Here is a 27,131-nt window from a genome sequence, read left to right as displayed (position 1 = left end):
GACATTGGTACTCTTGGAGGTCGAGATGTCCTGGATCTTTGTCTGTGTGCCTCTGGCTCCGTGGGTGGGGGGTTATTGTTGCTTCCAACACTTTCTCACACGCCACAAGAAGATTGTTGATTTGTGTATCTGTGCATTTTCATCGTTTTCTTTTCCAGGTACTGTGTTTTTTTTCTTTCTTTGTTTTGTTCTTACAGGTGCAGCAGTCGGTGATACATCGTGTTTTCCTATTTGTCTCAATCCTTTCATTTTATTTTTCCCCGTTTTTTTCTGCCTGTCAGTTTTATACTACACATACACTGTAATGACTGATACAACACTAAAAATACTTTTTCACTACACTTCTTTGCAGACTGCTCGTGGGCTATGTGCTGCATGGCTTTCTTGTGATATTCTGCCACATAATGCAAAGCCCAAAACTTTTACTTAAATATACTTCAGTAAATAGAAACAAACAAATACAAATGTGTCAGATTGTTGTAAATTCATTTATAATGTAAATCCACTGAAGAAAGAAAGGGAAACAATGTATAAAATATGAAATTTTTGTTCTTTATGTGAGGAACCAAAAAGGATATATTTATAGATCACATTTTTTAATAAGAACTATTGTGTCACATCATTTATGTGTTAAAATGAAATCCCTCTAATATCAGACTGATTGTTGGACAGGTGATTAGAGGAGCCTGTTTTTATGAGTATGTATATTAATGTAAATATTGTATAAGAGCAGGGACAGATAATATTGGCTTTTTTTGTTTGTTTTTTCCTCCAGAGGAACCCATGATTGCCAGCTGCCTGTCCAGGCAGGTGGCTCTCCCCATGTCTCCCAGCAGCCATCCTGCTGCAGCCATGGCCGTCCAGACAGCCGCTCTGGAACAGCTGAGAGAGAAACTGGACAGTGGCGAGCCGCCACAAAAGAAGATGATGATAGAGCAGCAGAGGATCATGCAGCATGCCCTGCAGCAAAACCTGCTGGCAATGGCCTCCCAGCTACCCCTCAACATCAAACTTAACAACAGAGGTAAAAACAGTCATTTAAGGTTTAAGTGCATGCTCTTTGGTTGGTGTTGTATGTGAATCTTTGTCATTTCTTCATTTCATTTTCCAGTTAAAACCAGTTTAAGTAAAGTCTTTAATTTCACAATGTAAACTTCTAAATTTCCAAAACAGTGTTGAGGGCATGACCTCTGTATCCTGTAGCCCTGTCACAGCCGTCTCTTTGCATGGCTTTGGCAATGAAACTTCTAAGGACACTAAAAAGGGTCAATTAGGAGAAAGTCTTCAGATGCTCGTGGATATAATACTATCTAACGTAATCTGGTGTCCACTGAAGCCTCTGCAAGAACCTAAATGGACAAAGAAATAGATTTTCCTATAGCTTAGCACTGTTGCAGCCTGTGTTCCTTTTATTGTCGCAAAGAAATCCTACAATTAGATGTTTTAGTTGTGTAGGCCGTTCCTTACCATTCACACTAATTTTGTGTACTAAGAAGGTTTTTCTTCTATAGTCTTGTTCATTCTGTTTCACTTAACATAGTTAAATGTGCTGTTTAAGCTCCTACTTCATCATCTGCTCAGTGCTTCATGATCACGTTTAAATTTGTCATTTTACAAAATCCTGATACAATCTGAAGTATTTTAGTAATAAAGTGTTTAACATGGAGCAGGGTTGTACTCAGATGGTGTTGCTGTTAAAGGTGTTTTGTGGCACTACGAGGTGAAGCAGCCCCAAACAAACACATTTATTAACATTTGTCAGGAATGATAGAGTCCAGCTGTTTTAGGACATTTCTGAACCTTGAACACAGAGACACGGTAAGAGGTGGTTAGCATGAATTAACATTTCACATAACAGATGTCCATTCAGATGGGAATTTAACTATTATTACTAATACAGTATGATCTGGGACTAAATATGTTCACTTTATGTTTGTATAAACATATTTAAGGCTGATTTGAGTGTAAATCTGAGCCTGACTCAAAAATGTGTCACAAACAGCAAACGGTCACTGTGAAATACCTGAACCACTAACATGCACAGAATTCATCATGTAACATGTCATTAAAGACTCGTCAGACTCAGAGATGTTTTTTTCATGCTGATCATGAGTGAGTACGCCCTTATGCCGGCGCTTTGACTGCAGCCAGCACAGCTCATGAAAATCCATAAGTCACATATGACTTAATGATAGCGGTTAAAGGAAGAATGAGAGGCCCAGCCACTCAAGTGTGATATCATTTCTGTGTGCACCAGTGCCTCGCACATATTAGTCATAATAGCTGCCTTGAATTTGATAGGTGATGGAAGAATGAGGTTAATTCCCACACTGGCCATCCAGCTCTGTCAAAAACAAACCCTGTTATTTAAGATTACACTGAAAAACTATTATTATTGTCTCTTAAATGGATAAATTTGTGTTTACAGATGTTTTAGTGCAGCAGCCACCAGCTGAGATCACTGTGTGCACGGCTCGTCTGTTCTCTTAGGATGATTTTGTTCAGTTAAAAGTTTATTTTATTTGCTTTCAGGTTTTGTTTTAGAGTACTATTGACACGCTATGCTTTCTTTCTGCTGGTTTCCATTCTGAAATGGCAAAAGTTAACGACATTTCTGTCATTTAAGAACCTGGCCAAGTTTTCCGACTGTGTGTTGTGATAGGATTCATCCATAATTGACATGCAGAAATAGCTGTGCCATCTTTTGACAGTTCTTTCTCCCCAGAACTCTTTAATAAAGCTCTCCTTATCCTGTCACTCTCTGAATTATCACCAATACTCTTCTTGCTTCTTCTGTTCCTTTTCTAAATGCTCATATTGAGTTTTTTTCTCTCTCCTTCTGTGCCCCTTCTCTTGACAGATGATAGACAAGAGACTGCATTGAACCTGTCTACCAACGGCATTAGCAGCATCAACATGTCAATAGAAATAAATGGAGTTGTCTACACAGGTAAATAGAGGGGCCGTTTGCTGATGTAATTGCAGGCAGGAAATTCAATAAGTTATAGGAGCACCCTGGTGCTTAGTCCTCTACACAATTTGATGTCTTTGCTATAAAATCCATCGTAATGAAGTGGCAGTCCAATAGTGTTAAAAAAGTTAAATATCTCAAAATTGGACCTGTGAATTTGAAGGTTTATTTTCTGTGTGTGTGTGTGTGTGTGTGTGTGTGTGTGTGTGTACAAGTAGCTTGTGCCTTGTAGTAATTACTGCATCTCTCCTTTAACATAGCCCATTCATATCATCATGCTATCGTCTCTAAGCTCTGTCTGAAGTTCTCCACAGAGCTTCCAGCTGCTATTCTCAGATCACTCTGTAGAAGTCCTCTTTCACTCACCCACTGGACCTCAAACTTGTACAAAGACCAAAGATCAACTTATGTTTCAAACTGGCCTCTAACATATCTGAAGGATCGTAGCTGGTGATGGGTCCCTGCTAACTGGTAATTTGCAATTACCGGTAGATTTCAGTGTCCACAGTGTCTGCCAATCAAGTGAGGAGCAAAAATTTGCCATTTTTTCAGCACTGAACAGGTTGAATGTGTCCCTGCAGTCTCACTCTGCTAAATCTTGTTCAATTCAGTTTTATTTATACAGCACCAAATCACAACAACAGTCGGCTCAAGGTGCTTTATATTGTAAGGTAGACCCTACAATAATATATACAGAGAAAAACCCAACAATCATATGACCCCCTATGAGCAAGCACTTTGGTGACAGTGGGAAGGAAAAACTCCCTTTTAACAGGAAGAAACCTCCGGCAGAACCAGGCTCAGGGAGGGGCGGGGCCATCTGCTGCGACTGGTTGGGGTGAGAGAAGGAAGACAGGATAGAGATTAATAACAAGTATGATTCAGTGCAGAGAGGTCTATTAACACATAGTACTCTTGCTGCAGCATTTTGGATTAACTGAAAGCTTTTCAGGGAGTTTTTAGGACTTCCTGATAATAATGAATTACAGTAGTCCAGCCTGGAAGTAATAAATGCATGAAGCAGTTTTTCAGCGTCACTCTGAGACAGGATAAAGGGATGGTTGGCTCAACAGAGCTCTGATTGTTTGTCAGCCTGGCTACAGTGCTGAAGAGAAACCTGGGGTTGTTCTTATTTTCTTCAATCAGTGATGAATAGTAAGATGTTCTAGCTTTGCGGAGGGCTTACTTATAAAGCAGCAAACTATTTCTCCAGGCTAAATGATGATCTTCTAAATTTGTGACACACCATTTCCTCTCCAGCTTACGAGTTATCTGCTTTAGGCTACGTGTTTGAGAATTATACCACAGAGTCAGGTACTTCTGATTTGAGACCTTAGTTTTCACAGGAGCTACAGTATCCAGAGTCGTACGTAGTGAGGAGGTAAAATTATTAACAAGATGATCGACCTCTGTTGGAGCAGCGTTCAGGTAGCTGCTCTGCTCTGTGTTGGTACAGGGCATTGAAGATGATAACAGTGGGTGGATTATATTCTTAAACTTAGTTACAGCGCTTTCAGAAAGACATCTACTGTGATAAAGTCTACTCTCCACTGCTGTGTAATCAATTATTGTAAATGTAAATGTTATCAGGAAATGATCAGACAGGAGAGGGTTTTCAGGAAACACTGTTAAATGTTCAGTTTCTATGCCACTATGTATATATATATATACATATACTAGTGCTGTCAGCATTAATCTAGTTAAAATGACATTAACGCCACCGATCGCCCCATGCATGGGCTGCACAGTGCTAATGCGTTAACGAGCTAACGTGTTGAGGTTTTCATTTGGTTTTCATTCTGAGTAATTTTTTCTTGTACATCTGCGCTGTATGTTAATAAAAGTGCCTGTGTGAGATCTGGGACACAGCTTTGACAAGAACTCTCTTTTTGTTCTTACCTTATGGCTTTAAAAAAAATATCGAGACGGTGGTCCTACACATAGTGCTTTATAAAAGCATCTGAAACAAACACGCTCTGAAATCTGATGTTAGGACAGCGCAGAGTTCAAGGCTAACTTAGGCTCGATGTTTCTCCACAGGCGTCCTATTTGCTCGGCAGTCGCCCATAACAGGGATGGCAGGACACCATGGGAAACATCATGGCTGTCAGACTCAGGGAAAAAACAGCCCTACAAAGTTCCAGCCCTCCTCATCCTCCTTGTCCTCTTCTTCTTCTCTCCATGGACACCGAAACACCTCCCCCTGACCCTCCACTTCTTCTCACCTCCCCCTCCAGTCCCAGTGAGAAGAACCATTTTACTAAATCATCAGATTAACTCCAGTTTATTTCAGTTGTGGTTTACTCGACATCCACATGATCAGATTCCACGCAGGTGAGCAAACCACTGATTAAAAAGCAACTGTTGCACATAGACATCTACCTGCCCCCCTTTCTCCACTCTGCAGGGTTACTTTTAACCTGTGTGACAAAACATTGTTCATGTCCTCAAACACATCTAGTTAGTGTGGAAAAGTTCCAAAGTGGTCACTCATCAACTCAAGATACCACCACAGTGAGCCAAAGACTTGTACACCCGCGCTGAAATGCTGTTACAGCTGAAACCATGGTTTTGATTTTTGTAACTTTGTGACAAACCTCAGAAACTGACTGTTTACAGTGGATACATGAGGGATTGATCCAAAAACAAAAAGCACATCAGAGGTCAAAACCATCTGAGGTGGAATGGTTAATGCAGGTGTTCGTTCACACGCTAGGAGTTAAAGTGATGTGTAGATTTCTTTAAGTTTACTTTCCTCTCTAGTGCATGGCTCTGTCCACCTGCTCCCGTTAACAGTCCTATAAGCACAGCGTGTCTCAAAGCCATGTTGTTCACTAACACAAATATTATCAGCTACACAATTAATTTGAATAATTCGTTTGTTAGGTTTCCCCAAACCAGCTGGTACCAAACTAGCAATAGCCTGAGTTTGCTGTATTGCCTTTAGTGTATAATAATATGATAGTTGCCTAAGGTGTGTACTATGTAAGTATAATAACCACTCCAATACGTATTAAAGCTGCATCTTGACACTAGAGAGATACTCAAATTGGGGGGAAAATCCCACTGTAGCTTTTCAAGTGCAAAGAGCTGCTGTTCAGTGTGTTTGTGTCTTCGCCATAACCAGAACATGTCTCCATCATGGGATTAATCGTTTGTTTAAAAAATATGTAAACATAATTAGAAAGCAGGCGTGTTTTTATACTTTAAAAGAGTTTTATGTCCTCTCTGCTTTCAGGATGTACAGCATTAGGCACAGCTTAGATTAAAGTAATGAAAGTGTTGTTCTGAGGGCAAATATTGCACTTTATGTTGAGTGTGATATTTACCCGGAGTAAGATTTTGTAAGCTCTTCTGACCACAACCATACGTGTAAAGTCTGTGCTGAGGTTGATGTTTGACTGCAGAGTTCAGTAGATATAGTGTAGATGCACAGATGGTGTGATGCTGTTGGGCTGACTGAAAGTCCTCAGAGGACTTTGAATTCTTGAGAAACGACTGTGACAAGAAAGAGCAGCAGTTCAGTTTGCAGGCAGTAGGTGAACAGGAGGCACACACGGGTATGTAGTAACATAGAGCAGTCATGAGTCAAACATGGTTTTATTTTGGGTTTCTTTTTTAAAATAATGCTATGGTGTCTAACATCAGAGGACATCTGTTTGTTCTTCTTGGGTTCATAAAGACCTTTCTTCATCATGAAAGGCAGTGGACACCACGCTGAAGTGAAATCTGTTAAAGCACGTGTATGTTTGATCCTGTATCATCACTCTGCTTCTTTTGAATCTTCTTGAATGCTCGTTGGCAATACCTCACCAAACCACCTACATATAGACATGGTAAAGGATTAATACAAAATATACCTCATATATTTACTTTGTTATTACTGTTTTAGTTCAGTGCATCACTGGATTTTTTTCACATTTTATATGATTACACAAGAGACACACATCTACCTCATTTATTATACAATGTGCCAACAATCATGTCTACATGGCAACTTTCATATCCATGTATTTATGAACCAGCAAGTTTACAGTGCTTTTTTACGTTATACAAAACGAATCTACATGAAAATGAACAGAAAGAAGAAATGATGGTGGTACAAGTGTAAAAGGTTTTTTAGATATAAATATGTGTTCATGTGATACTTTTTGTGACTGATTGTAAGAAACTGAACTGCAGAAATGAATTTGGGATCTTGCATCTTTCTCAAAATGACCCAGGAGTTACACAGCTTTACATTTATCGTCCATATTTATAGCAGGGGAAATTGTTATAATTTAAGCTGATATCAGCCTAAGCAACCATGAAATTGTCTACTGCAGTGTTGACAAACACTAAAGACATCATGAAATGGTATAATTACTCAAACTCCACAGCACTCGCATAAAAATGTTTTTGATGTTTATCTTAGATTCACTCAGTTATCATTTACGATGCATTCGCTTCAAAGATGATCAGAGAACGTTTCAGTGACTGCGAGGCTCCGAGCAGAGAAGAACAACAACCAACAGTTTGGAGTATTTACATCATTTACTTCTACGTACAGACCAGGCTGGCTGATGCTACAGATTTGGTGCCGTTTCAGTAACGTCCCACAGACAACAGAAATATTTTGAACAAACACATGAACAAAATGATGAAGAACATTTTTGTGTTTGTTGCTTTTTTGCCTGTCCTCATTAACCAGCACAGCAGTAACATTATTCTTTTTGAGTACATCACATCTGTTTGGTTAAACTGAGCGAACATTCCCAGATATGCACTTCAGTCCCATCACATTTAGGAATATTACCCTCAGATTCCTCCTCATTCATTTCAAAGCAACATATGAAGAGGCCGTGGAATGTAAGCATGTAACTGAGTTGTGTCTATATTTCAGATTTAATAATGGCAAAAATGGCAAAGACACAAAAGCAGTACAGAAAAATGTGACTCACTGGAAGGGTAATGGAGTGTTGCAATCAATACTTTGTATTAAATCAAAAATATAATATCTCTGTATGTTTAATTGTGGGTCCTGAATCACAAATATAATTTGTTTTCAACCTTAACAATTCTAAGAACATTCACTGCTACCTGCTGTCATTTAACTGTTGTAATTAAACAAATCGCAGCCACGGACACATGAAACTAGTGTGGAGACGCTCCAGGACCAGTTAAACTGTCTCTTTCTTAGCGTTGTAGGATGATGCCCACTACATCATTTAATTCTGTTTTATTTACATCCAAACACAACAACAATGGCCTCGAGGTGCTTCAGCAGCTCAGATAACTGTGTGGCTGAAACATTTCACACTCACTTGATTTTGAGCTCATCGAGAGCAGAGAACCAAAGAGAAAGCAACACCTCTGCATGCAGGAAAAATGTAACCAAATAACATGTATTGTATTTGATCTATGATATGCTCTGCTTGTAGTTTTTAGACAATGACTGCGTTATGAGTTGTGTGTAAAGCTGTAAATGTTTCCCATGTCCCTTTGTTTGAATACATCCAGTGGATTATGGAACACTGGCTTGTGGTGCTCAGGGGTAAAATGTATCAAAAAGAGTTGTGATGGATTTTCTGGGTTTACCATTTGACTTGTGGTGCATTTAGAAATAAAAATATGCATTTAACGCAACCTTTCTATTGTTCTGTACGATCTGTTCTGTACAAATGTTTGTGTTACCAAATGCATTTATATACACACAATACTCCACAATCAGTATCTTGGGTTTTGACAAACTTGTGATTGCATCCTGAAAACACTCTCATTATTACTTTTTTATTATTTCTTGTTCTAGTGCAAGAAAACAGTGGAAACATTTGTTTCAGAAACAGAAAACTGCAAAGTCCTTTTCAGCAAATGCATGCAGTTTGTCGAGTGCAGCATTAAGCAGGTAAAATGCTGTAAAGATTGGTTAATTAAGACTGAGAATCCTGATGTAATTAGGGGCAGCAAAGATTAGCGGTTGTCAATGGTGCAGCTAGGATTTGCAGTAATAGGTTTATTATTGGGGCTTGCTGAATGTTACTTTATACTTCTGAATAAACAAAAACAAATTAGGAGCAGTCATCCAATAAAGGGTTATCTTGTCAAGGGCTGACAGAAATCCATGCCCCTATAACACAGTGTTAATTTTATGCACCACTGACAAACACAATGGTAATCAATAACAACACTATAAAATAAGGTGAAGCATCACTCTGAGCTGAAGGTGCTGGATGGATCCATGAACAGAAAAACCATTCTGGCAGTATTTTCGGCGTTCCTCCTGTGCACAGTGTTACACAGCAGGAAAGAGCTCGTCTCTGCTACTGAAGGACGAGCATGTGAATAAAGTGCAAACTGCACCCACAAAAAACTGCTGCCATGCACTCTTTGTAACATCTGTAAAGACAACATGCTAACACAAAGGTATGTCTGTGAAGGTTCTCAGTCATCCAGGTCAGCGTAGTCAAAAGAGCTTGCAAAGAGGAGTTAAAGAGGAGTTAAAGAAGCCATCTATGCCCACTGTGAGCGACCGTCTTTGAACAGAGGTGGTGGTTTACGACACCAACTGTCTGCCATCTATAATCCAGTTTTGAGTTCCCTCCCCAGACGCCTTAACGCCCACTCACATCCTGGGCCATCTGACCTCAGGAATTCGCATGATAAGGTGGGGCCAGGTTTCACAATGAGCTCACCCGAAACCCTGACTGATTGGGACCCACACCCAATTTCACACCTTGGCTCAGGCGATTAGAGGATCATCAGGGGGTCCTTTTGTCCCTCTTTGGGGGGATACTCCCACTAGGTTTAAATCTGGGACTCCCCACCATTTGACCTTAGAACTGAAGAAGCTTCTCGGATGAGAGGTAAAACGTCTTCAAGCAACTTAAAGAAGTCCAGACGCTTTTCTTTGCAAGCTTTTTTGACTAACACAAAGGTAGACATATTAAATCATCTTCTGATCTTCAGGACTAACAAATGTAGTGATGAGTGCTTGAGCTTGCAGTTTCATCTCCATTTCTACATGTTTCTATAGTACAGTATATTGTAAGGTAAAAACCCTACAGTCATACAGAGAAGACTCCAACAATCAAATGACTCCCTACGAGCAAGAACTCGGCTTAACTAATGATTAAATACAGAGTGGTGTATAAGCACATGGTCAAGGGGTGAGACAAGCATGTTGTAGGGTAACTAAGGGAGGATTCAGGGTCACCTGATCACGCCCTAACTATAAACTTTGAACTATAGACGCAGTCTAAGAGTTAAGAGCTCTATTGGGGGGTCATACGGTACTATAAGGTCTTTAAAGTTAACATGAAACACTACATGTATTAAGGCAGATTTACATCATGGAGCCCTGCTCTCAAAAGCTGGATTTAAGAAATCAGTGCTTTTGGAACATGTTTAGCACCATATTCAGTCAGTAAGGAACTTTACACCACTGGGTTGGCTGAGTACAGGCGGTCAACATCAGTTTATGTGTTGGAGATTATGTATCGCAATTTCAGGACCGGGACCACGTCTCCATACACGCTCCTTCCAGTTGTCATCTGTATAGGTTCCCCCAGTTCTGGAAGCTGGTCATTTTCGTTTAGGTGCCCCACCCTCCTTCCCTCCTTGTTTTCAGTTCTTTAACTTCTTCCTTTCTATTTAGTGCATGGGGATCTGCCAGGCCCGGGAGCCCCCAGTCCCCTTCGAAGCCTTCCCCAAACCGCAGCTCACTTCATGTCAAAGCCATTCACCTTTACCTATTAAAACACTGTCAAACCTAAGATGAGGATGTGGGCCCAGCCAGTGAAAGCTAAAAAGAACCCAAAACTCAGCAGAATAGAAAAAACTCAAACTAAAAAGCAGTTTAGGGGGTCACTTTTGTTCTACCCCGGCAACAACAATAAGTAAACAGAGCAAGGATACACACTTTCATTCTTTCTCTTTAGTAGTAACTGGCTCATCGTTTGGCTAGCTGCACTGAAACACGAAATTCCACCCGTTAGCCGTAATGTTCAAGTTGTAAAGCACTATGATCAACCTATCTCTAATAATCAGCTATGTACCACAGGCCTTCAAGCTGGCTGTAGTTAAACCTTTACTTAAAAAGCATCTCTAGACCCAGCAGTCTTAGCTAATTATAGGCCAATCTCCAACCTTCCTTTCATATCAAACATCCTTGAAAGAGTAGTTGTCAAACAGCTAACAGATCATCTGCAGAGGAATGGCTTATTTGAAGAGTTTCAGTCAGGTTTCAGAGCTCATCACAGCACAGAAACAGCTTTAGTGAAGGTTACAAATGATCTTCTTATGGCCTCTGACAGTGGACTCATCTCTGTGCTTGTCCTGCTAGACCTCAGTGCAGCGTTCGATACTGTCGACCATAATATCCTATTAGAGCGATTAGAGCACGCTGTAGGTATTACAGGTACTGCACTGCAGTGGTTTGTATCATATCTATCTAATAGACTCCAATTTGTGCATGTAAATGGAGAGTCCTCTTCACACACTAAGGTTAATTATGGAGTTCCACAGGGTTCAGTGCTAGGACCAATTCTATTTACATTATACATGCTTCCCTTAGGCAGCATCATTAGAAGACATAGCATACATTTACACTGCTATGCTGATGACACCCAGCTCTATCTGTCCATGAAGCCAGATAACACACACCAATTAGTTAAACTGCAGGAATGTCTTAAAGACATAAAGACCTGGATGGCCGCTAACTTTCTGCTTCTAAATTCAGATCAAACTGAGGTTATTGTACTCGGCCCTGAAAACCTTAGAAATATGGTATCTAACCAGATTCTTACTCTGGGTGGCATTACCTTGGCCTCCAGTAACACTGTGAGGAACCTTGGAGTCATTTTTGACCAGGACATGTCCTTCAATGCACATATTAAACAAATATGTAAGACTGCTTTCTTCCATTTGTGCAACATCTCTAAAATTAGAAATATCCTGTCTCAGAGTGACGCTGAAAAACTAGTTCATGCATTTATTACTTCCAGGCTGGACTACTGTAATTCATTATTATCAGGATGTCCTAAAAACTCCCCGAAAAGCCTTCAGCGATCCAAAATGCTGCAGCAAGAGTCCTGACAGGGACTAGAAAGAGAGAGCAGATTTCTCCTGTTTTGGCTTCCCTTCACTGACTTCCTGTTAAATCCACAATTGAATTCAAAATCCTGCTCCTCACATACAAGGTTTTAAATAATCAGGCCCCATCTTATCTTAATGACCTTGTAGTACCATATCACCCTATTAGAGCACTTCGCTCTCACACTGCAGGCTTACTTGTTGTTCCTAGAGTATTTAAAAGTAGAATGGGAGGCAGAGCCTTCAGTTTTCAGGCCCCTCTTCTGTGGACCCAGCTTCCAGTTTGGATTCAGGAGACAGACACTATCTCTACTTCTAAGATTAGGCTTCAAACTTTCCTTTTTGCTAAAGCATATAGTTAGGGCTGGACCAGGTGACCCTGAATCCTCCCTTAGTTATGCTGCAATAGGTGTAGGCTGCCGGGGATTCCCATGATGCATTGAGTTTTTCCTTTCCAGTCACCTTTCTCACTCAGTGTGTGTTAATAGACCTCTCTGCATTGAATCATATCTGTTATTAATCTCTGTCTCTCTTCCACAGCATGTCTTTATCCTGTCTTCCTTCTCTCACCCCAACCAATCACAGCAGATGGCCCCGCCCCTCCCTGAGCCTGGTTCTGCCGGAGGTTTCTTCCTGTTAAAAGGGAGTTTTTCCTTCCCACTGTCGCCAAAGTGCTTGCTCATAGGGGTCATATGATTGTTGGGTTTTTCTCTGTATCTATTATTGTACCATCTACTGTACAATATAAAGCGCCTTGATGCGACTGTTGGTGAGATTTGGCGCTGTATAAATAAAATTGAATTGAACTGAATTTGTGAATGAGGCTGTGTGGGGGGAGAGCCTGTCTGAGTCAGCTGATGCCATCAGGGCTATTTTGTGCAAGAAAATAATCATTCTTTTCCCGAACACATCCAAACAGATTACTACATGTACATCATACCACAACATGTTATGATGTGGTATGATGTGCATGGTGTGGTATATTTTCATAGGCCAATGTGTGCAATGGAAAAAGAAGGAAAACCTGGAGACTCAGAGGAAGTGATGTCAAGGACACGTAAGCTTAACAACAGAACAGGGGACAAACATGGAAGCACATGGCAGAGTGGGGAGACAAAGGACGAAACACAAGGACATGACTATAGGACCCAGAGAATGAGGAAGCGAGACATACACACAGAGATTGATCGAGGGACACGTAGACGAAGACAAACGCACAAAGGGACCTAATAGACAGGAGACCACAAAGCAGAAATAATAAACTCAGAGACATAAGAGGACTAACTCAATACTAACAGTAAAAAACATGAACATCTGCAACAAATTATAAATGCAAAATAACATTAACAGAACTGAACTGTGTAAGGTAGTACACCAAAGTGTTTTACACACATAACTAATTATCAGACATTGCAGGTTCTGTAAGTGTCAGATTACTAATACACATCATCTGAAACATCTTTTATACTATTTCAGCTACTATCCAGACAGCATGTTGTATCGTTGCATTGTTAGCCGCACCTCTTTAAAGGTCTCAGTAATTGTTCTGAGAGGGATTCTGAAGATTGACGGCTTCCTTCAGCCAGGCATTGTGGTTCAGAGGCCACAGGATGGTGGACGGATAACTCTGCAGCTCGCTGGTCACTCATAATGTCCTGAGCTTGCCAATCCTGGAAATGATTCTGTTTTACTTATGATACCTGACAGTGTATTTCACAGAATAGGAGCACAACTGAAGTCCATTCTGAGAAGCATTAAACAATGAATATAAAGTTGTATTAAATTAATTGTTAATTTGTGATTTGTTTGGGTGTATTTCATTCAACTGGAAAGATACATTTATTTTATAATCCTTTTAAACAGTTTTATAATTTAACTGATTAAAGAAAGAAACATGAAAAACAAAACAAAAAACACAAAAAGTCCTACATTTGCTGCAAAACTTTCTAAAGCCTGACAGCTCTGTTAGGAGGTTTTTCTTATGCACACACACACACACACATAAATATATATATATATAATTACACTTAAACTCAGCTCCTGGTTTCTTTACCTTCTTGGTCCATAAAGTCACTTATAGTTACAGACACGTGGGACCTTTGGAGGATACGTGTTCCAACACTGGGGCCAAGATGTGTGGAGTCTATATGGACAGAGTGGCCTTCATGTAGGCCAGCCCCTTGAATGCAAACATATGTTGGCATCTACACACTTTGTATGTTGGCGTTAGAAGAGTCTTTGTTGTTTTCCACATCTGTGTAAGCACACATCTCAAACAGGGCTGGAGTTCATCTCTTTACTGTCTCGATGCATCATTGCACTTTATTAACTATTTCTCAGTCAAATGTGCTGAAAGGAGCACAACATTCCACATTTTTCCTTATTTAATGGCATAATTATCTGTGCTGCATGTTTATATATTGCACATAAGCTACAAGTCAAAAGTATTCACAGTCGAGTGAATCAACAAATGGCGAAATGAAAACAATAATGGTGTTTTTTTTAGAGAGTCTTAGCTTACATGTGTGTTTCATATTGTGCTCAAATGCCCCATTTTCCTATGCAGTTCAATTAAAGTGAGTGAACAGTAAACTTCTGGGAGCGATGAAAAGATTTTTTTGTTTGTCGTTTGCAGGGCATGGTCCCATCTGCCCTGATATTTAGCTTTCCCCACTCCCATACTAAAGCTTTAAATTCAAAGCTCTCAACCTTCAGTTCTTGTGCAGTGGGCCTCTTGTTGTTGAGCTAAATGGATGAAATCTCTGGACAGTGGCTGAACAGTGTCAAGTAGACAATCACTTCCCTCCATTCCTGGAGCACTGAATGAGACTGCAATAAGGAATAGACCTCGTTCCTCTTGCTATACCAAATTGCCCTGTTCAATTGCTCTGCAAACAGACTTAGTGCACGTCTCAAAAACAAGAGGTTCTTTTTATCCTCACTGTTCTTCAACACCTTCTGAGGTTCTGAGGAGGAGACAAAGAAGAGGTTGATGCTGCCAAGGCTTCATATAGGGGCGTAGCTATGTGAGAACTGTCTTGAATGATCTATAGTAAGACAAGAAATTGAGACGCTGTCTAAAGTCACCCACTGTTCTAGGACGTTTTCCCTTGAGGGCCTGTACAGGGGCCACTTCTGCAGGCTCTTTGGTGTGAGCATCTTTTGAAATGATTCTGCTCCAAAACTTTGGACTAAATAGTTGTATTCATTTTTTTGCTGTGACCTTGATCAATGCTACTGGTAATAAAGTAGAACTGCCCTTACATCTCCTACATGATTGTTAAATGACTTACTGTGGACCAAGTTATCACCAAGGCAGGCAAATGTCATCACGTAAGCCCCACAAACACTCCTTCACACTTCTTTGGGACAGTAGGTGCTGAACTCAGGCCAAAGGGAATCCTCATCCATTGGTATAGTCCAAATGGAGTGATGAATACAATGAGTGGTTGGCTCCTCATCAAGGAAACCTTGGTGGTATGCTCTCCCCTCATCTACCACTGAGACTGTCCAACATGTCCTGTGCAGTCAGGGAAAAAAATATTTGAACCCCTGCTGATTTTGTAAGTTTGCCCACTAATAAAGAAATGATCAGTAATTTCAGTGGCAGGCTTATTTAAGCAGAGTTGAGGATGAAACCAACAAAACACACTCAAAGGATGCACTGCATCTGAAAGACAGAATGAAAGGAGGTACGCCCTTCCCACGAGATCCAGAGGTAGACAGGGAAAGACCCAGGAGACCCCAGCCATCCCCCAGGAGTGCTGAATCCCCGAGGTCAAGAGCGAGGCCCCGGATGGAGCTCTCACAGCCAAAGGGCAGGGGTGCCATGGTACCAGAGGCCTGGCAAGCAGCTGATCCTGGCACAAGCTGAGGACGGGACCCCCCGGACCCCAGGTCCAAAGATACTGAAATGGCCAAATAAACTCTTATGTCTTCAGCTGACTGTTAAAACATTTATTTTTCTTGAGCATAACTTTAGGGACACACGTACAATGAAACATATTTTCAGGAGTTTAAAAAAAATATCTAGTATGGACATCGTATTAACGCCATGGGAAGATGAAAGGCAAAGGAATGCTGTCAATGCAGCGGAGCCTGAAGGTCTCACCAGACACAATCACAAGCAACTTAAAAACAACTGTCTTTTTCCAGTAATTGCTTGTTGCTTTGTGGGATCAGAAATACTGTAAAATGTCTTGGCTGTTATCTAAATAATGCAACACAAGGAGAAAGAACTATTCAGAAAATAGTTCAAAACTAGTTTCAGTTGTGTTATTTTATATTTAATTGAATTGTACAGTGATAAAAACAATGCAGCCTGAGTTCTTTCATTGTAACAGTAAAGATTCCAAGAGCTGCAGCATCGCATGGTATGCAGTGACAAAGTGTTTGACAACACTTCCCCGTCTTCTTTTCTTTCCATAAACATTACTTTCATTTGGCTGAAAATGAAGAAATGGGCTCCATGCCTACTCTAATGATATGTTTCTGTTGTGAATATGAATTCCCAGCATAAAGCTATTCAAATATTTTAATAACTGTCCTGCTGGCACTCTGTCCTTCTGCAGAGTCTCCTCTGACACTCTGATCCACCTCCACACCTTCAACACCACATTCACTCAAACTCTTTATCCTGGATTTTGGTTTCATCCATTGTCTCCTGGTTCCTCAGTGTGTCTGTGCTGAGTGGAGTGTAAAGAGTGTCCTCCTGTTAGAGAAACACTGACTGTTGAACAGATAGTTCAGTCTGTACATGTCTGTCTCTTTCACTCAGAAACACGTTTTCAGATTCATGGATTCAATCAGTTGATGTTTGAAACTGTTCTAAATGATTCCTTGCAAACTTCTTCCTCTTCAGTCCTTTAAAGATGGAAGCTCCCATTATTCCAGGATCCACATGTTGTTTTTCTGTCTTTTTCCACTCAAAGCTTCACAGTGAATATCAGTTTTGTTGTGTTTCTCTGGAGCTCAGTTCACAACCAGCTCCTCTGCATTTTTAACAAGTCTGAGCTCATTAAAATGAATCCAAATGTTTGATTTCTCTTTCTTAATGGGATGTTTCCATCATGGCTGAATAAGTGGACATCTAATAGTACTCAGTGTATCAAATATTGAAGACATTCAGCATCTCTCATGTTTCTGTCGTTCTATAAAAACATCTGCTTTTAAAAACTGATCCAATCAAAGAAACATCAACTTCCATATTGATCAGATCAATACGCACAGCTCTGATGTCACTAACGTCTCCCTGGACTCTTCATTGATGGTGAGTTGTGTCCCTCTGCTGGTGAGAAGATGAACTGCATGATGTCAGTTTCATGAACACAGATGACATGAAGTGTTTTTATTCTGCTTTTTCTAATTGTTCAGGGTCCTGCTCCAGGAAACAGCTTCAACAAGCTCAGAGTTTCAAAATAAAACAGTTGATGTGAGTTGGAGAAAAGAGTCATTTGAATCAGTTTAACCACTCTGTCATCATCATAGACAGAATCAAGTTTGATATCATTTTGATCCTGAAGGAAACCAGTGTCTTTGGTGCTCTATAGATTCTAATAATGAGGACGCTTGTTTTCATTTGTAAATCAGCATCCATCCATCATTTTACACACAGGTTGGTTTCAGTAAAGAAGTGCAATGCCTCCACCTTTCTGATGGTGTCTCACAGCTTGGAAAGCACTAAAGTTTGGGGACAGGTTTCATTTCTTACTGGGACACCATCCTCTGTGAGACAGGTTTACACAAGAAACATTCAATAAGATACAAAAAGATCCAGCTCTCTCAGACTACAGGACTGGGAGCTGAGGACAGAGCTTCACAGCTTCTCTCTGAGAGTTTACAGACACTCAGTCCTTCTACATTTCTCTCCTTAACACCGTACCTATTCAACACCTTCTCATCTCCTCTGTTCCCTTCACCTACATCTCCATTAAAGTCTGCTCCAATCACCACTCTCTCCCTAGGTGGACACTCTTTACCACTTCATCCACTTTACAGTGTGGACTCTTCACTCCAGCAAACAAAAGTTTCACATGAATTTACTTTAACACCAGTGTTATTTGTCTGTGAGTTCATAATCCTTCAGACTGAGGGTGGATTTGATGAAAAGGATGGAAATGGCTGTGAGAAACACTGAGAAGAGGGAGGAACACAGGGCCATGTATAAGAGTGGAGGACTGTGCACACAGGTGGACTACATCATCTGAAAGACATAGGAGACTGCAAGGTGGTGTCAGGGGAGGATGTAGCTAGGCAGCATTGGATGATATTCTGCAGGATGAATCTGGAAATGGAGAAGAGGAAGCGAGTGAAGACGGCAGCAAGGATTAGGTGGTGGAAGTTGAAGAAGGAGGAATGTTGTGCAGAGTTCAGGGGGGAGCTGAGAAAGGTTCCGGGTGGTCGGGAAAAGCTACCAGATGATGGGAAAGTTCAGCTGAAGTGCTGATGGAAACTGACAAGAAGGAGTATCCTTCCTCCACCAAGGATACTTGGTGGAGGAATGAGGAAACACATGAGGAAAGTTTTGAAATGAAGAGGTTAGCAAAGAAAAAGTGGGATAGTCAGGCAGGTGGAGGAAGAAGGCAGGAGTACTGGGAGGCGTACAGCAGAGAGAGGTGGGAAAGACAAAGGAAATGACTTATAGTGAGCTGGATGTGAGGCTGGACACTAAGGAAGGACAAAGACTGCTACTGATTGGCTCGGCTGAGAGATGGAGCTGGAAAGGATGTGCAGCAGGTTAGAGTGACTAAGGACAAAGATTTAGATGTAGGAAGTGGATTATTACTATACCTTTCTAATGTGACGTTGTTGTCCCTGGCTCTCTTTCTCTCTCTCTCCCTCCCGCTCTGTTCCTGTGCTACTGCGAGTGTAACTACCGCCTCTCCCCCCTCTGCTCAGCGCAAGCACAAGGCTCGCGTGCGGAGTGAAGCGGAAAAAAAGAGCAAGAGAGAGAGGGTGAGAGAAAGAAAAAAAAACCCCACGGCTCGCGTCGTTCACTTCAAAGAGTGAACTGCAGCTGCTCATCATCATCAGCAGCTGATGATGATGATGAAGACAGTCGCACTTCCATGAATGTCCTCTGAGTGGCAGGTGAATGTGATTCAGCTTTTGCTTCATATCCTTCGTGCATATCTTTTTTGGGCAGCTGCACAGTTTGCAAAGCTCCATCTGAATTTCCATGCTCAGTCATTATTTGCTTTGTGTCACCTGCTCCGGCCACAGCTAGGCAACTCCTGACATCAGGCTGGTTAGTGGGCTTCAAAATCCCAATGGTTACCACAGCTGGTGGATTTGTTGACTGTCTGAAGGAAGCCTTTGTATCTGCAGGGACTGGACTTGCACCCCCCAACAGTTTTTGAAGAGGCTCCTCTGGGTTGTTCTTCTTTTTAATATTCAAACCTTTAAGTGTGGAAGGACCACTTTCAACCTGAAGTCTGAAGTTACTCCTCCACACAGGACTGTCTGAGTAACCGAGGTGTTTCAGCTTTGAGCTTGTCTTAGGTAACGAGCGAGCATCAGGCTTTAACATATCTTTACACTGCACGACTTTCTGATTGTTGCTCACTGACGCTGACATTTTGGACAGCCTGGAGCCTGAGGGGTTGGATTCCACTGAATATGTTTGTGTGTCGTCACACCTCAGTAAATCTGATCTTTGGGAGACGTCTGCATGCAGATTTTCAGTGACAGAGTGGGCTGCTGGTGGAGCATGGTTTCTGTAAACGCTTCTGGATGCTGCACACGCTTTAACTCTGTCAAAGTGTGGCTCTGTAGCAGAAACAGGTACTGTACTGTTGAGAAACTGGCATGGTGACCGTGTAGAAGAGACACCACCAATACCATCTGGAGGAAACCTGGTCTTGTTAGGAGAGACGGCATCCATCCCACTTTGGATGGAGCAGCTCTCATTTCTACAAATATGGACAAATTTATTAAACCCCCCAAAATATGACTATCCAGAGTTGGGACCAGGAAGCAGAGTAGCAGTCTTACACGCCTCTCTGCAGCTTCTCTCCTCCTGTTACCCCCCCAAAACCCCATCTCCATAGAGACTAGTGATGTCTCGGTCGCGAACGAAACGGCTCTTAGAGCCGACTCTTTGAAGTGAACGACGCGAGCCGTGGGGTTTTTTTTTCTTTCTCTCACCCTCTCTCTCTCTCGCTCTTTTTTTCCGCTTCACTCCGCACGCGAGCCTTGTGCTTTGCGCTGAGCAGAGGGGGGAGGGGCGGTAGTTACACTCGCAGTAGCACAGGAACAGAGCGGGAGGGAGAGAGAGAGAAAGAGAGCCAGGGACAACAACGTCACATTAGAAAGGTATATTTATCATCCACAACTATTTTCAGTTGCAGATGATAAAGGATTCAGAAAGTTTATTCATGCAGGCCCATATGACAGAGAATATGCATCTGCTTTTTGTTTTCATATTTTAATTTATATTTAATTGTGTTGTGGTTTGCAGTGTTTTGTGTTGTTTCACTTTAAATTTGTTTAAAAGGAAAAAGCTGAACATTTAAATAGTTAAAAGTTGAAATGTGAATAGTTGGTTTTTGTATCATATAATTTATTTATTACGTTTTATGTGGAGTGAATAAATAAAAGTATATTTACGGTGGCCCCCAGAGACAAACACGTATGAACTCCAAAACACGTAAAAACACAACAGAAGTGCTCCAGGATGCTAGGCACAGTGTTGAGCTTTTGTTACCTAGTGGCTACACAAGCCAGGAAGTACCAACGACCAGATTTGGTGTGTGGTAGTAACAGGTAAATGAACATTTTTTACAATTATTTGAATATATATGAGTGCTTGTGTATAAATACACAAACAATACACATATGCTTTCAATTGTGTAATTTAAGTGATCTAGGTAGCTCTGTTTTGGAAGTTCAGTTAACGCTAGAAATGTGTTTTGGAGTTTGTACGTGCTTTGTCTCTAGGGGCCACTGTATATATTTATATATAAACATATATAAATAAAACCACAGGGTTTTTTTTTACATTAGTAATTCCTTTCGTGCATAATGTTATATTGTTGTTAATAATAAATCAATTAAAGCAACAAAACAACCTGAAGAGCCGATTGGCAGCCGAAAGAGCCGGCTCTTTTTAGTGAGCCGAGCCGAAAGGGCCGGTTCTCTAAAAAGAGCCGGAAATCCCATCACTAAAAGAGACTGTGTCAGCTCCCAAACAGACAAAAAACAAACTAAAAACCAGCAAAAATCAACTTAAACATAAAAAAATCACAAAGAAAGAACAATACAGTATCCACATCTGAACCAAAGGGTAAAACAGTGAAATGTGGATTATTAAATATTAGGTCTCTCTCCTCCAAGTCTCTGTTAGTACATGACTTAATAATTGATCAACAAATCGATTTACTCTGCCTTACAGAAACCTGGTTGCAGCAGGATGATTATGTTAGTTTAAATGAATCAACACCCCCGAGTCATTCTAACTACCAGAAACCTCGAAGCACAGGCCGAGGGGGCGGTGTGGCAGCAATTTTTCACACCAGCCTATTAATCAACCAAAGACCCACACAGACTTTAATTCATTTGAAAGCCTGATGCTTAGCCTCGTCCACCCCAGCTGTAAAACTCAGAAACCAGTCTTACTTGTTATCATCTATCGTCCACCTGGGCCTTACACAGAGTTTCTCTCTGATTTCTCAGACTTTTTATCTGATTTAGTGCTCAGCTCAGATAAAATAATTATTGTGGGTGATTTTAACATCCATGTAGATGCTAAAAATGACAGCCTCAATATGGCATTTAATCTGTTATTAGACTCAATTGGCTTCTGTCAAAATGTAAAAGAACCCACCCACCACTTTAATCACACTCTAGATCTTGTTTTAACATATGGCACAGAAACTGAACATTTAACAGTGTTTCCTGAAAACCCTCTCCTGTCTGATCATTTCCTGATAACATTTACATTTACAATAACTGATTACACAGCAGTGGAGAGTAGACTTTATCACAGTAGATGTCTTTCTGAAAGCGCTGTAACTAAGTTTAAGAATATAATCCACCCACTGTTATCATCTTCAATGCCCTGTACCAACACAGAGCAGAGCAGCTACCTGAACGCTGCTCCAACAGAGGTCGATCATCTTGTTAATAATTTTACCTCCTCACTACATACGACTCTGGATACTGTAGCTCCTGTGAAAACTAAGGTCTCAAATCAGAAGTACCTGACTCCATGGTATAATTCTCAAACACGTAGCCTAAAGCAGATAACTCGTAAGCTGGAGAGGAAATGGCGTGTCACAAATTTAGAAGATCATCATTTAGCCTGGAGAAATAGTTTGTTGCTTTATAAGAAAGCCCTCCGCAAAGCCAGAACATCTTACTATTCGTCACTGATTGAAGAAAATAAGAACAACCCCAGGTTTCTCTTCAGCACTGTAGCCAGGCTGACAAACAGTCAGAGCTCTGTGAGCCAACCATCCCTTTAACGATAACTAGTAATGACTTCATGAACTTCTTCACAAATAACATTTTAATCATTAGAGAAAAAATTACCAATAATCATCCCACAGATGTAATATTATCTACAGCTAACTTTTAGTACCATTGATATTCATTTAGACTCTTTTTCTCCAATTGATCTTTCTGAGTTAACTTCAATAATTACTAGGGTGACCAACCGTCCTCTTTTCTCCGGACATGTCCACTTTTCACGTTCTGTCCGGGGCGTCCGGGGAGATTTTCGAGATGGATGAAAATGTCCGGGTTTTCCTATAGGCATACAGAGGACCCATATGTGCGACTTCGTCCCCGAATTGCTGCGTTGTAAGTGGTTGTTCCGCGCTCACAGACGGGACAGAGTGCGCAGCGGCGCGCTGAAAAGATGCCACAAGATGCCAAAGCGCAAGTGCATCTTTTCAGACAAACTGCAAAACAAATTTCCCTTGTACCATCCCTCGGAATAAATGGGAGGCGGAGTATGGGCTCAAAATGTGGTCATAAATATTTTGTACTTGTAAATCAGTTTTGTATGTGTAAAAAAGATTTGTATGTGTAAAAAAGATTTGTGTGTGCGTAAAAAAGATTTGTATGTGTAAAAAAAGATTTGTGTGTGCGTAAAAAAGATTTGTATGTGTAAAAAAGATTTGTGTGTGCGTAAAAAAGATTTGTATGTGTAAAACAGATTTGTGTGTGTGTAAAAAAGATTTGTATGTGTAAAAAAGATTTGTGTGTGCGTAAAAAAGATTTGTGTGTGCGTAAAAAAGATTTGTATGTGCGTAAAAAAGATTTGTATGTGTAAAAAAGATTTGTGTGTGGACTTAGCCAAAAAACCCCTGCAAGTTACAAGTACGGATTTTGACCCTATTTTTCTTCCTTTCATTTGATTGGTCAATGTCATGTCAATCACAAATGTAACAATCCAATCAGAGAACAGATGGGTTTGGCTGTCGGAGGGGCACTTTTTTTGAACTGCAGGTCTTTGAAGGGAATAAATGCCCTTTTACATGCCAACCCAGCGTTTTCCTTCATCACCAGGAAGGAAAACAGTCTGTGGTCGTCTGAGTTTGGTGATGTTTGTGTCACAGGTCTATGTGCTTAATACAGGGACTTCCACAGCCTTTTCAACAGCGCTGCGGACCGCGGGGGGGGGGAGGCAGTGTTTTGGAAATGACAGTCTCCATTACAAAGCTTTCTTCCTTATGAATTAGCATACATGTTTTTATTGAACATTTGAAGAACTAGCAAAAAAACCCGAAACTCTTGTAGAGGACATAAAGTCAGAGATAGAAACGACAAGGAGCAGGTGCATCTAGTACAGGTAGAGCTGCTGCAAAAACCCACAGAGCCCAGCAGCCAGCGCAACAAATTCTGGATCCTTTGCTTTTAGTTAGCATTAGCAGCACATCCTGTGTCCGATGTGAAAGGACTTTTATGCTGCGCACTGTGACTCACAGCAATGGTCCCGGGTCAGCCCTGACTTTGTGTTAATCTAATCCTAAAGTAATAATGGTATTTCTAACCACTGACATACCACAACTTTATCCTTTCAACAGCTACTGAAAGTTAGCGGACCTAGCTGCTATCGGATATTTATATAGAGATCCTCCAGCTTCAAACTGTATTACCCTTCAAGGACCTGCAGTTCAAAAAAGTGCCCCTCCGACAGGCAAACCCATCTGTCCTCTGATTGGATTGTTACATTTGTGATTGACATGACATTGACCAATCAGATGAAAGGAAGAAAAACGGGGTCAAAATCCGTACGTGTAACTTGCAGGGGGTTTTTGCTAAGTCCACACACAAATCTTTTTTACACACATACAAATCTTTTTTACGCACACACAAATCTTTTTTACGCACACACAAATCTTTTTTACACACACACAAATCTTTTTTACGCACACACAAATCTTTTTTACACATACAAATCTTTTTTACACATACAAATCTTTTTTACGCACACACAAATTCTTTTTACACATACAAAACTGATTTACAAGTACAAAATATTTATGACCACATTTTGAGCCCATAGCGGAGTGCACTGTGTGCAGAGCTGGCAAATAGCTTTGTGTGTCTAACAAAGGTTTAAAAAAGTATAAACGGGGTGCATATAAGTGGTCCGCAGGTGCGCATTCGCTGTCAAAATAAAAGACGCGCACCAGATAAGAAGTTGCAACACGCGTTTGCGTACATATAAAAGGCACTGTTTTTGTCCGCTAGAGTGGGATTTTCACGGCATATTCTGCACCACATCTCTGTGCGTTCATCATTTGTTTGAAGCCAGCTCACCTCCTGCAACCACTTTTCCAAGAATACGCGCTTCTTTTGCGGTTCGGACTCCTTCTGACATTTCTTTGGAGGTGGAGGAACACCAAAGTAATTGCTTAAAGGAGCTTGCTTCTTCGACATCTTTAAGAGTTCTAAACAAATGTCTGTCCTCCTCCAGAAAATCTTATGTACGCAAACGCGCGTTGCAACTTCTTATCTGGTGCGCGTCTTTTATTTTGACAGCGAATGTGCACCTGCGGACCACTTATGTGCACCCTGCATATAAATGCTGTGCGAGGCGAAAATTCATCTAGTAAGTTGACTGAGTTCTTTGTTACACCTGGTAAAAACGAGGATGCTGTTGTATCTGCAGCAGAAGGTGCATTTCATACTATGAAGCGTCACAATAGCTACAGATCCATGGATTGCACTAGTGTGTTGCTAAAAAAAAAAAAAGAGAGAGAGAAGCATTTCCAGACTTTAACAAAGCAAAAAAGTGCCCACACCAAGACTGAAGCTATTGTCATAGTGCTACATTCAGTTGAAGTCACTCTTTGAGCTCTTCATAAAATCCAGTACTGTGGCATTTCTCAGACTTCAGTAACCATGGAACAGAGAATATATTCCCAAACATACTTTGACTGGAAGAATGGTGGCGTGCAAAAAAAATTAATTGAGGGTAGAAACGCGAAATGAGACAGCAGAAACCATTGCACAATACCTCACTGGTACCTCACTGGTCATTTTTCTTATACAAATGAGGCATTATTACTGTAACGTTACTTAATTCTAGAGGTTTTTAAATTATTTTTTTGCACTTGTTGACTTGTAAAAGCCTATAAGACATTTTTTATTTCACCATTCATTTACCGCACAGAGAAGCCATTATTTAAATATGTTAAAATTTTCTTTAAGCAAACAGTATTATTAAAATTCTTCATGACTGGGCCAAGTGTCCTCTTTTTTGGAAATCAGAATATGGTCACCCTAATAATTACTTCCTCCAAACCATCAACGTGTCTTTTAGACCCCATTCCTACAAAACTGCTCAAAGAAGTCCTGCCATTAATTAATTCTTCAATCTTAAATATGATCAACCTATCTCTAATAATCAGCTATGTACCACAGGCCTTCAAAAGCTGGCTGTAGTTAAACCTTTACTTAAAAAGCATCTCTAGACCCAGCTGTCTTAGCTAATTATAGGCCAATCTCCAACCTTCCTTTCATATCAAACATCCTTGAAAGAGTAGTTGTCAAACAGCTAACAGATCATCTGCAGAGGAATGGCTTATTTGAAGAGTTTCAGTCAGGTTTCAGAGCTCATCACAGCACAGAAACAGCTTTAGTGAAGGTTACAAATGATCTTCTTATGGCCTCTGACAGTGGACTCATCTCTGTGCTTGTCCTGCTAGACCTCAGTGCAGCGTTTGATACTGTTGACCATAATATCCTATTAGAGCGATTAGAACATGCTGTAGGTATTACAGGTACTGCACTGCAGTGGTTTGTATCATATCTATCTAATAGACTCCAATTTGTACATGTAAATGGAGAGTCCTCTTCACACACTAAGGTTAGTTATGGTGTTCCACAGGGTTCAGTGCTAGGACCAATTCTATTTACATTATACATGCTTCCCTTAGGCAGCATCATTAGAAGACATAGCATACATTTTCACTGCTATGCTGATGACACCCAGCTCTATCTGTCCATGAAGCCACATAACACACACCAATTAGTTAAACTGCAGGAATGTCTTAAAGACATAAAGACCTGGATGGCCGCTAACTTTCTGCTTCTAAATTCAGATCAAACTGAGGTTATTGTACTCGGCCCTGAAAACCTTAGAAATATGGTATCTAACCAGATTCTTACTCTGGATGGCATTACCTTGGCCTCCAGTAACACTGTGAGGAACCTTGGAGTCATTTTTGACCAGGACATGTCCTTCAATGCACATATTAAACAAATATGTAAGACTGCTTTCTTCCATTTGTGCAACATCTCTAAAATTAGAAATATCCATATCACCCTATTAGAGCACTTCGCTCTCACACTGCAGGCCTACTTGTTGTTCCTAGAGTATTTAAAAGTAGAATGGGAGGCAGAGCCTTCAGTTTTCAGGCCCCTCTTCTGTTAAACCAGCTTCCAGTTTGGATTCAGGAGACAGACACTATCTCTACTTTTAAGATTAGGTTTCAAACTTTCCTTTTTGCTAAAGCATTCATCCTCCCTGTGTTTCTTCCTCGAATCAAAGAGAATGATCCTCACCATTGAGCCATGGCTATCTAGATGAGCACAAGCTCTCTGCAACATGTAGATCAGCCTGGGAGCCGGAGTGTTT

The 27,131-nt window shown here is 40.7% G+C and overlaps 1 protein-coding gene across 1 annotated transcript in view; it reads left to right on the top strand.

Annotated features, from left to right (window-relative positions):
* The window catches only part of arid3c (AT rich interactive domain 3C (BRIGHT-like)), a 67,371-nt gene extending 62,193 nt beyond the window's left edge, over positions 1-5,178 (top strand). Inside the window, exons 6-8 of the mRNA XM_063490322.1 lie at positions 776-1,024; positions 2,861-2,950; positions 5,012-5,178. Coding sequence (XP_063346392.1) covers positions 776-1,024; positions 2,861-2,950; positions 5,012-5,178 — 506 coding nt within the window. The remainder of the gene's footprint in view (positions 1-775; positions 1,025-2,860; positions 2,951-5,011) is intronic.
* The last annotated feature ends 21,953 nt before the right edge of the window (positions 5,179-27,131 follow it).

The sequence above is a fragment of the Pelmatolapia mariae genome, linkage group LG12 (assembly GCF_036321145.2).
Source record: "Pelmatolapia mariae isolate MD_Pm_ZW linkage group LG12, Pm_UMD_F_2, whole genome shotgun sequence".
In the NCBI taxonomy this organism is placed as follows: Eukaryota; Metazoa; Chordata; class Actinopteri; order Cichliformes; family Cichlidae; genus Pelmatolapia; species Pelmatolapia mariae.
Note: the sequence above shows the minus strand (reverse complement) of the source record. Positions and strands in the feature narration are given on the sequence as shown.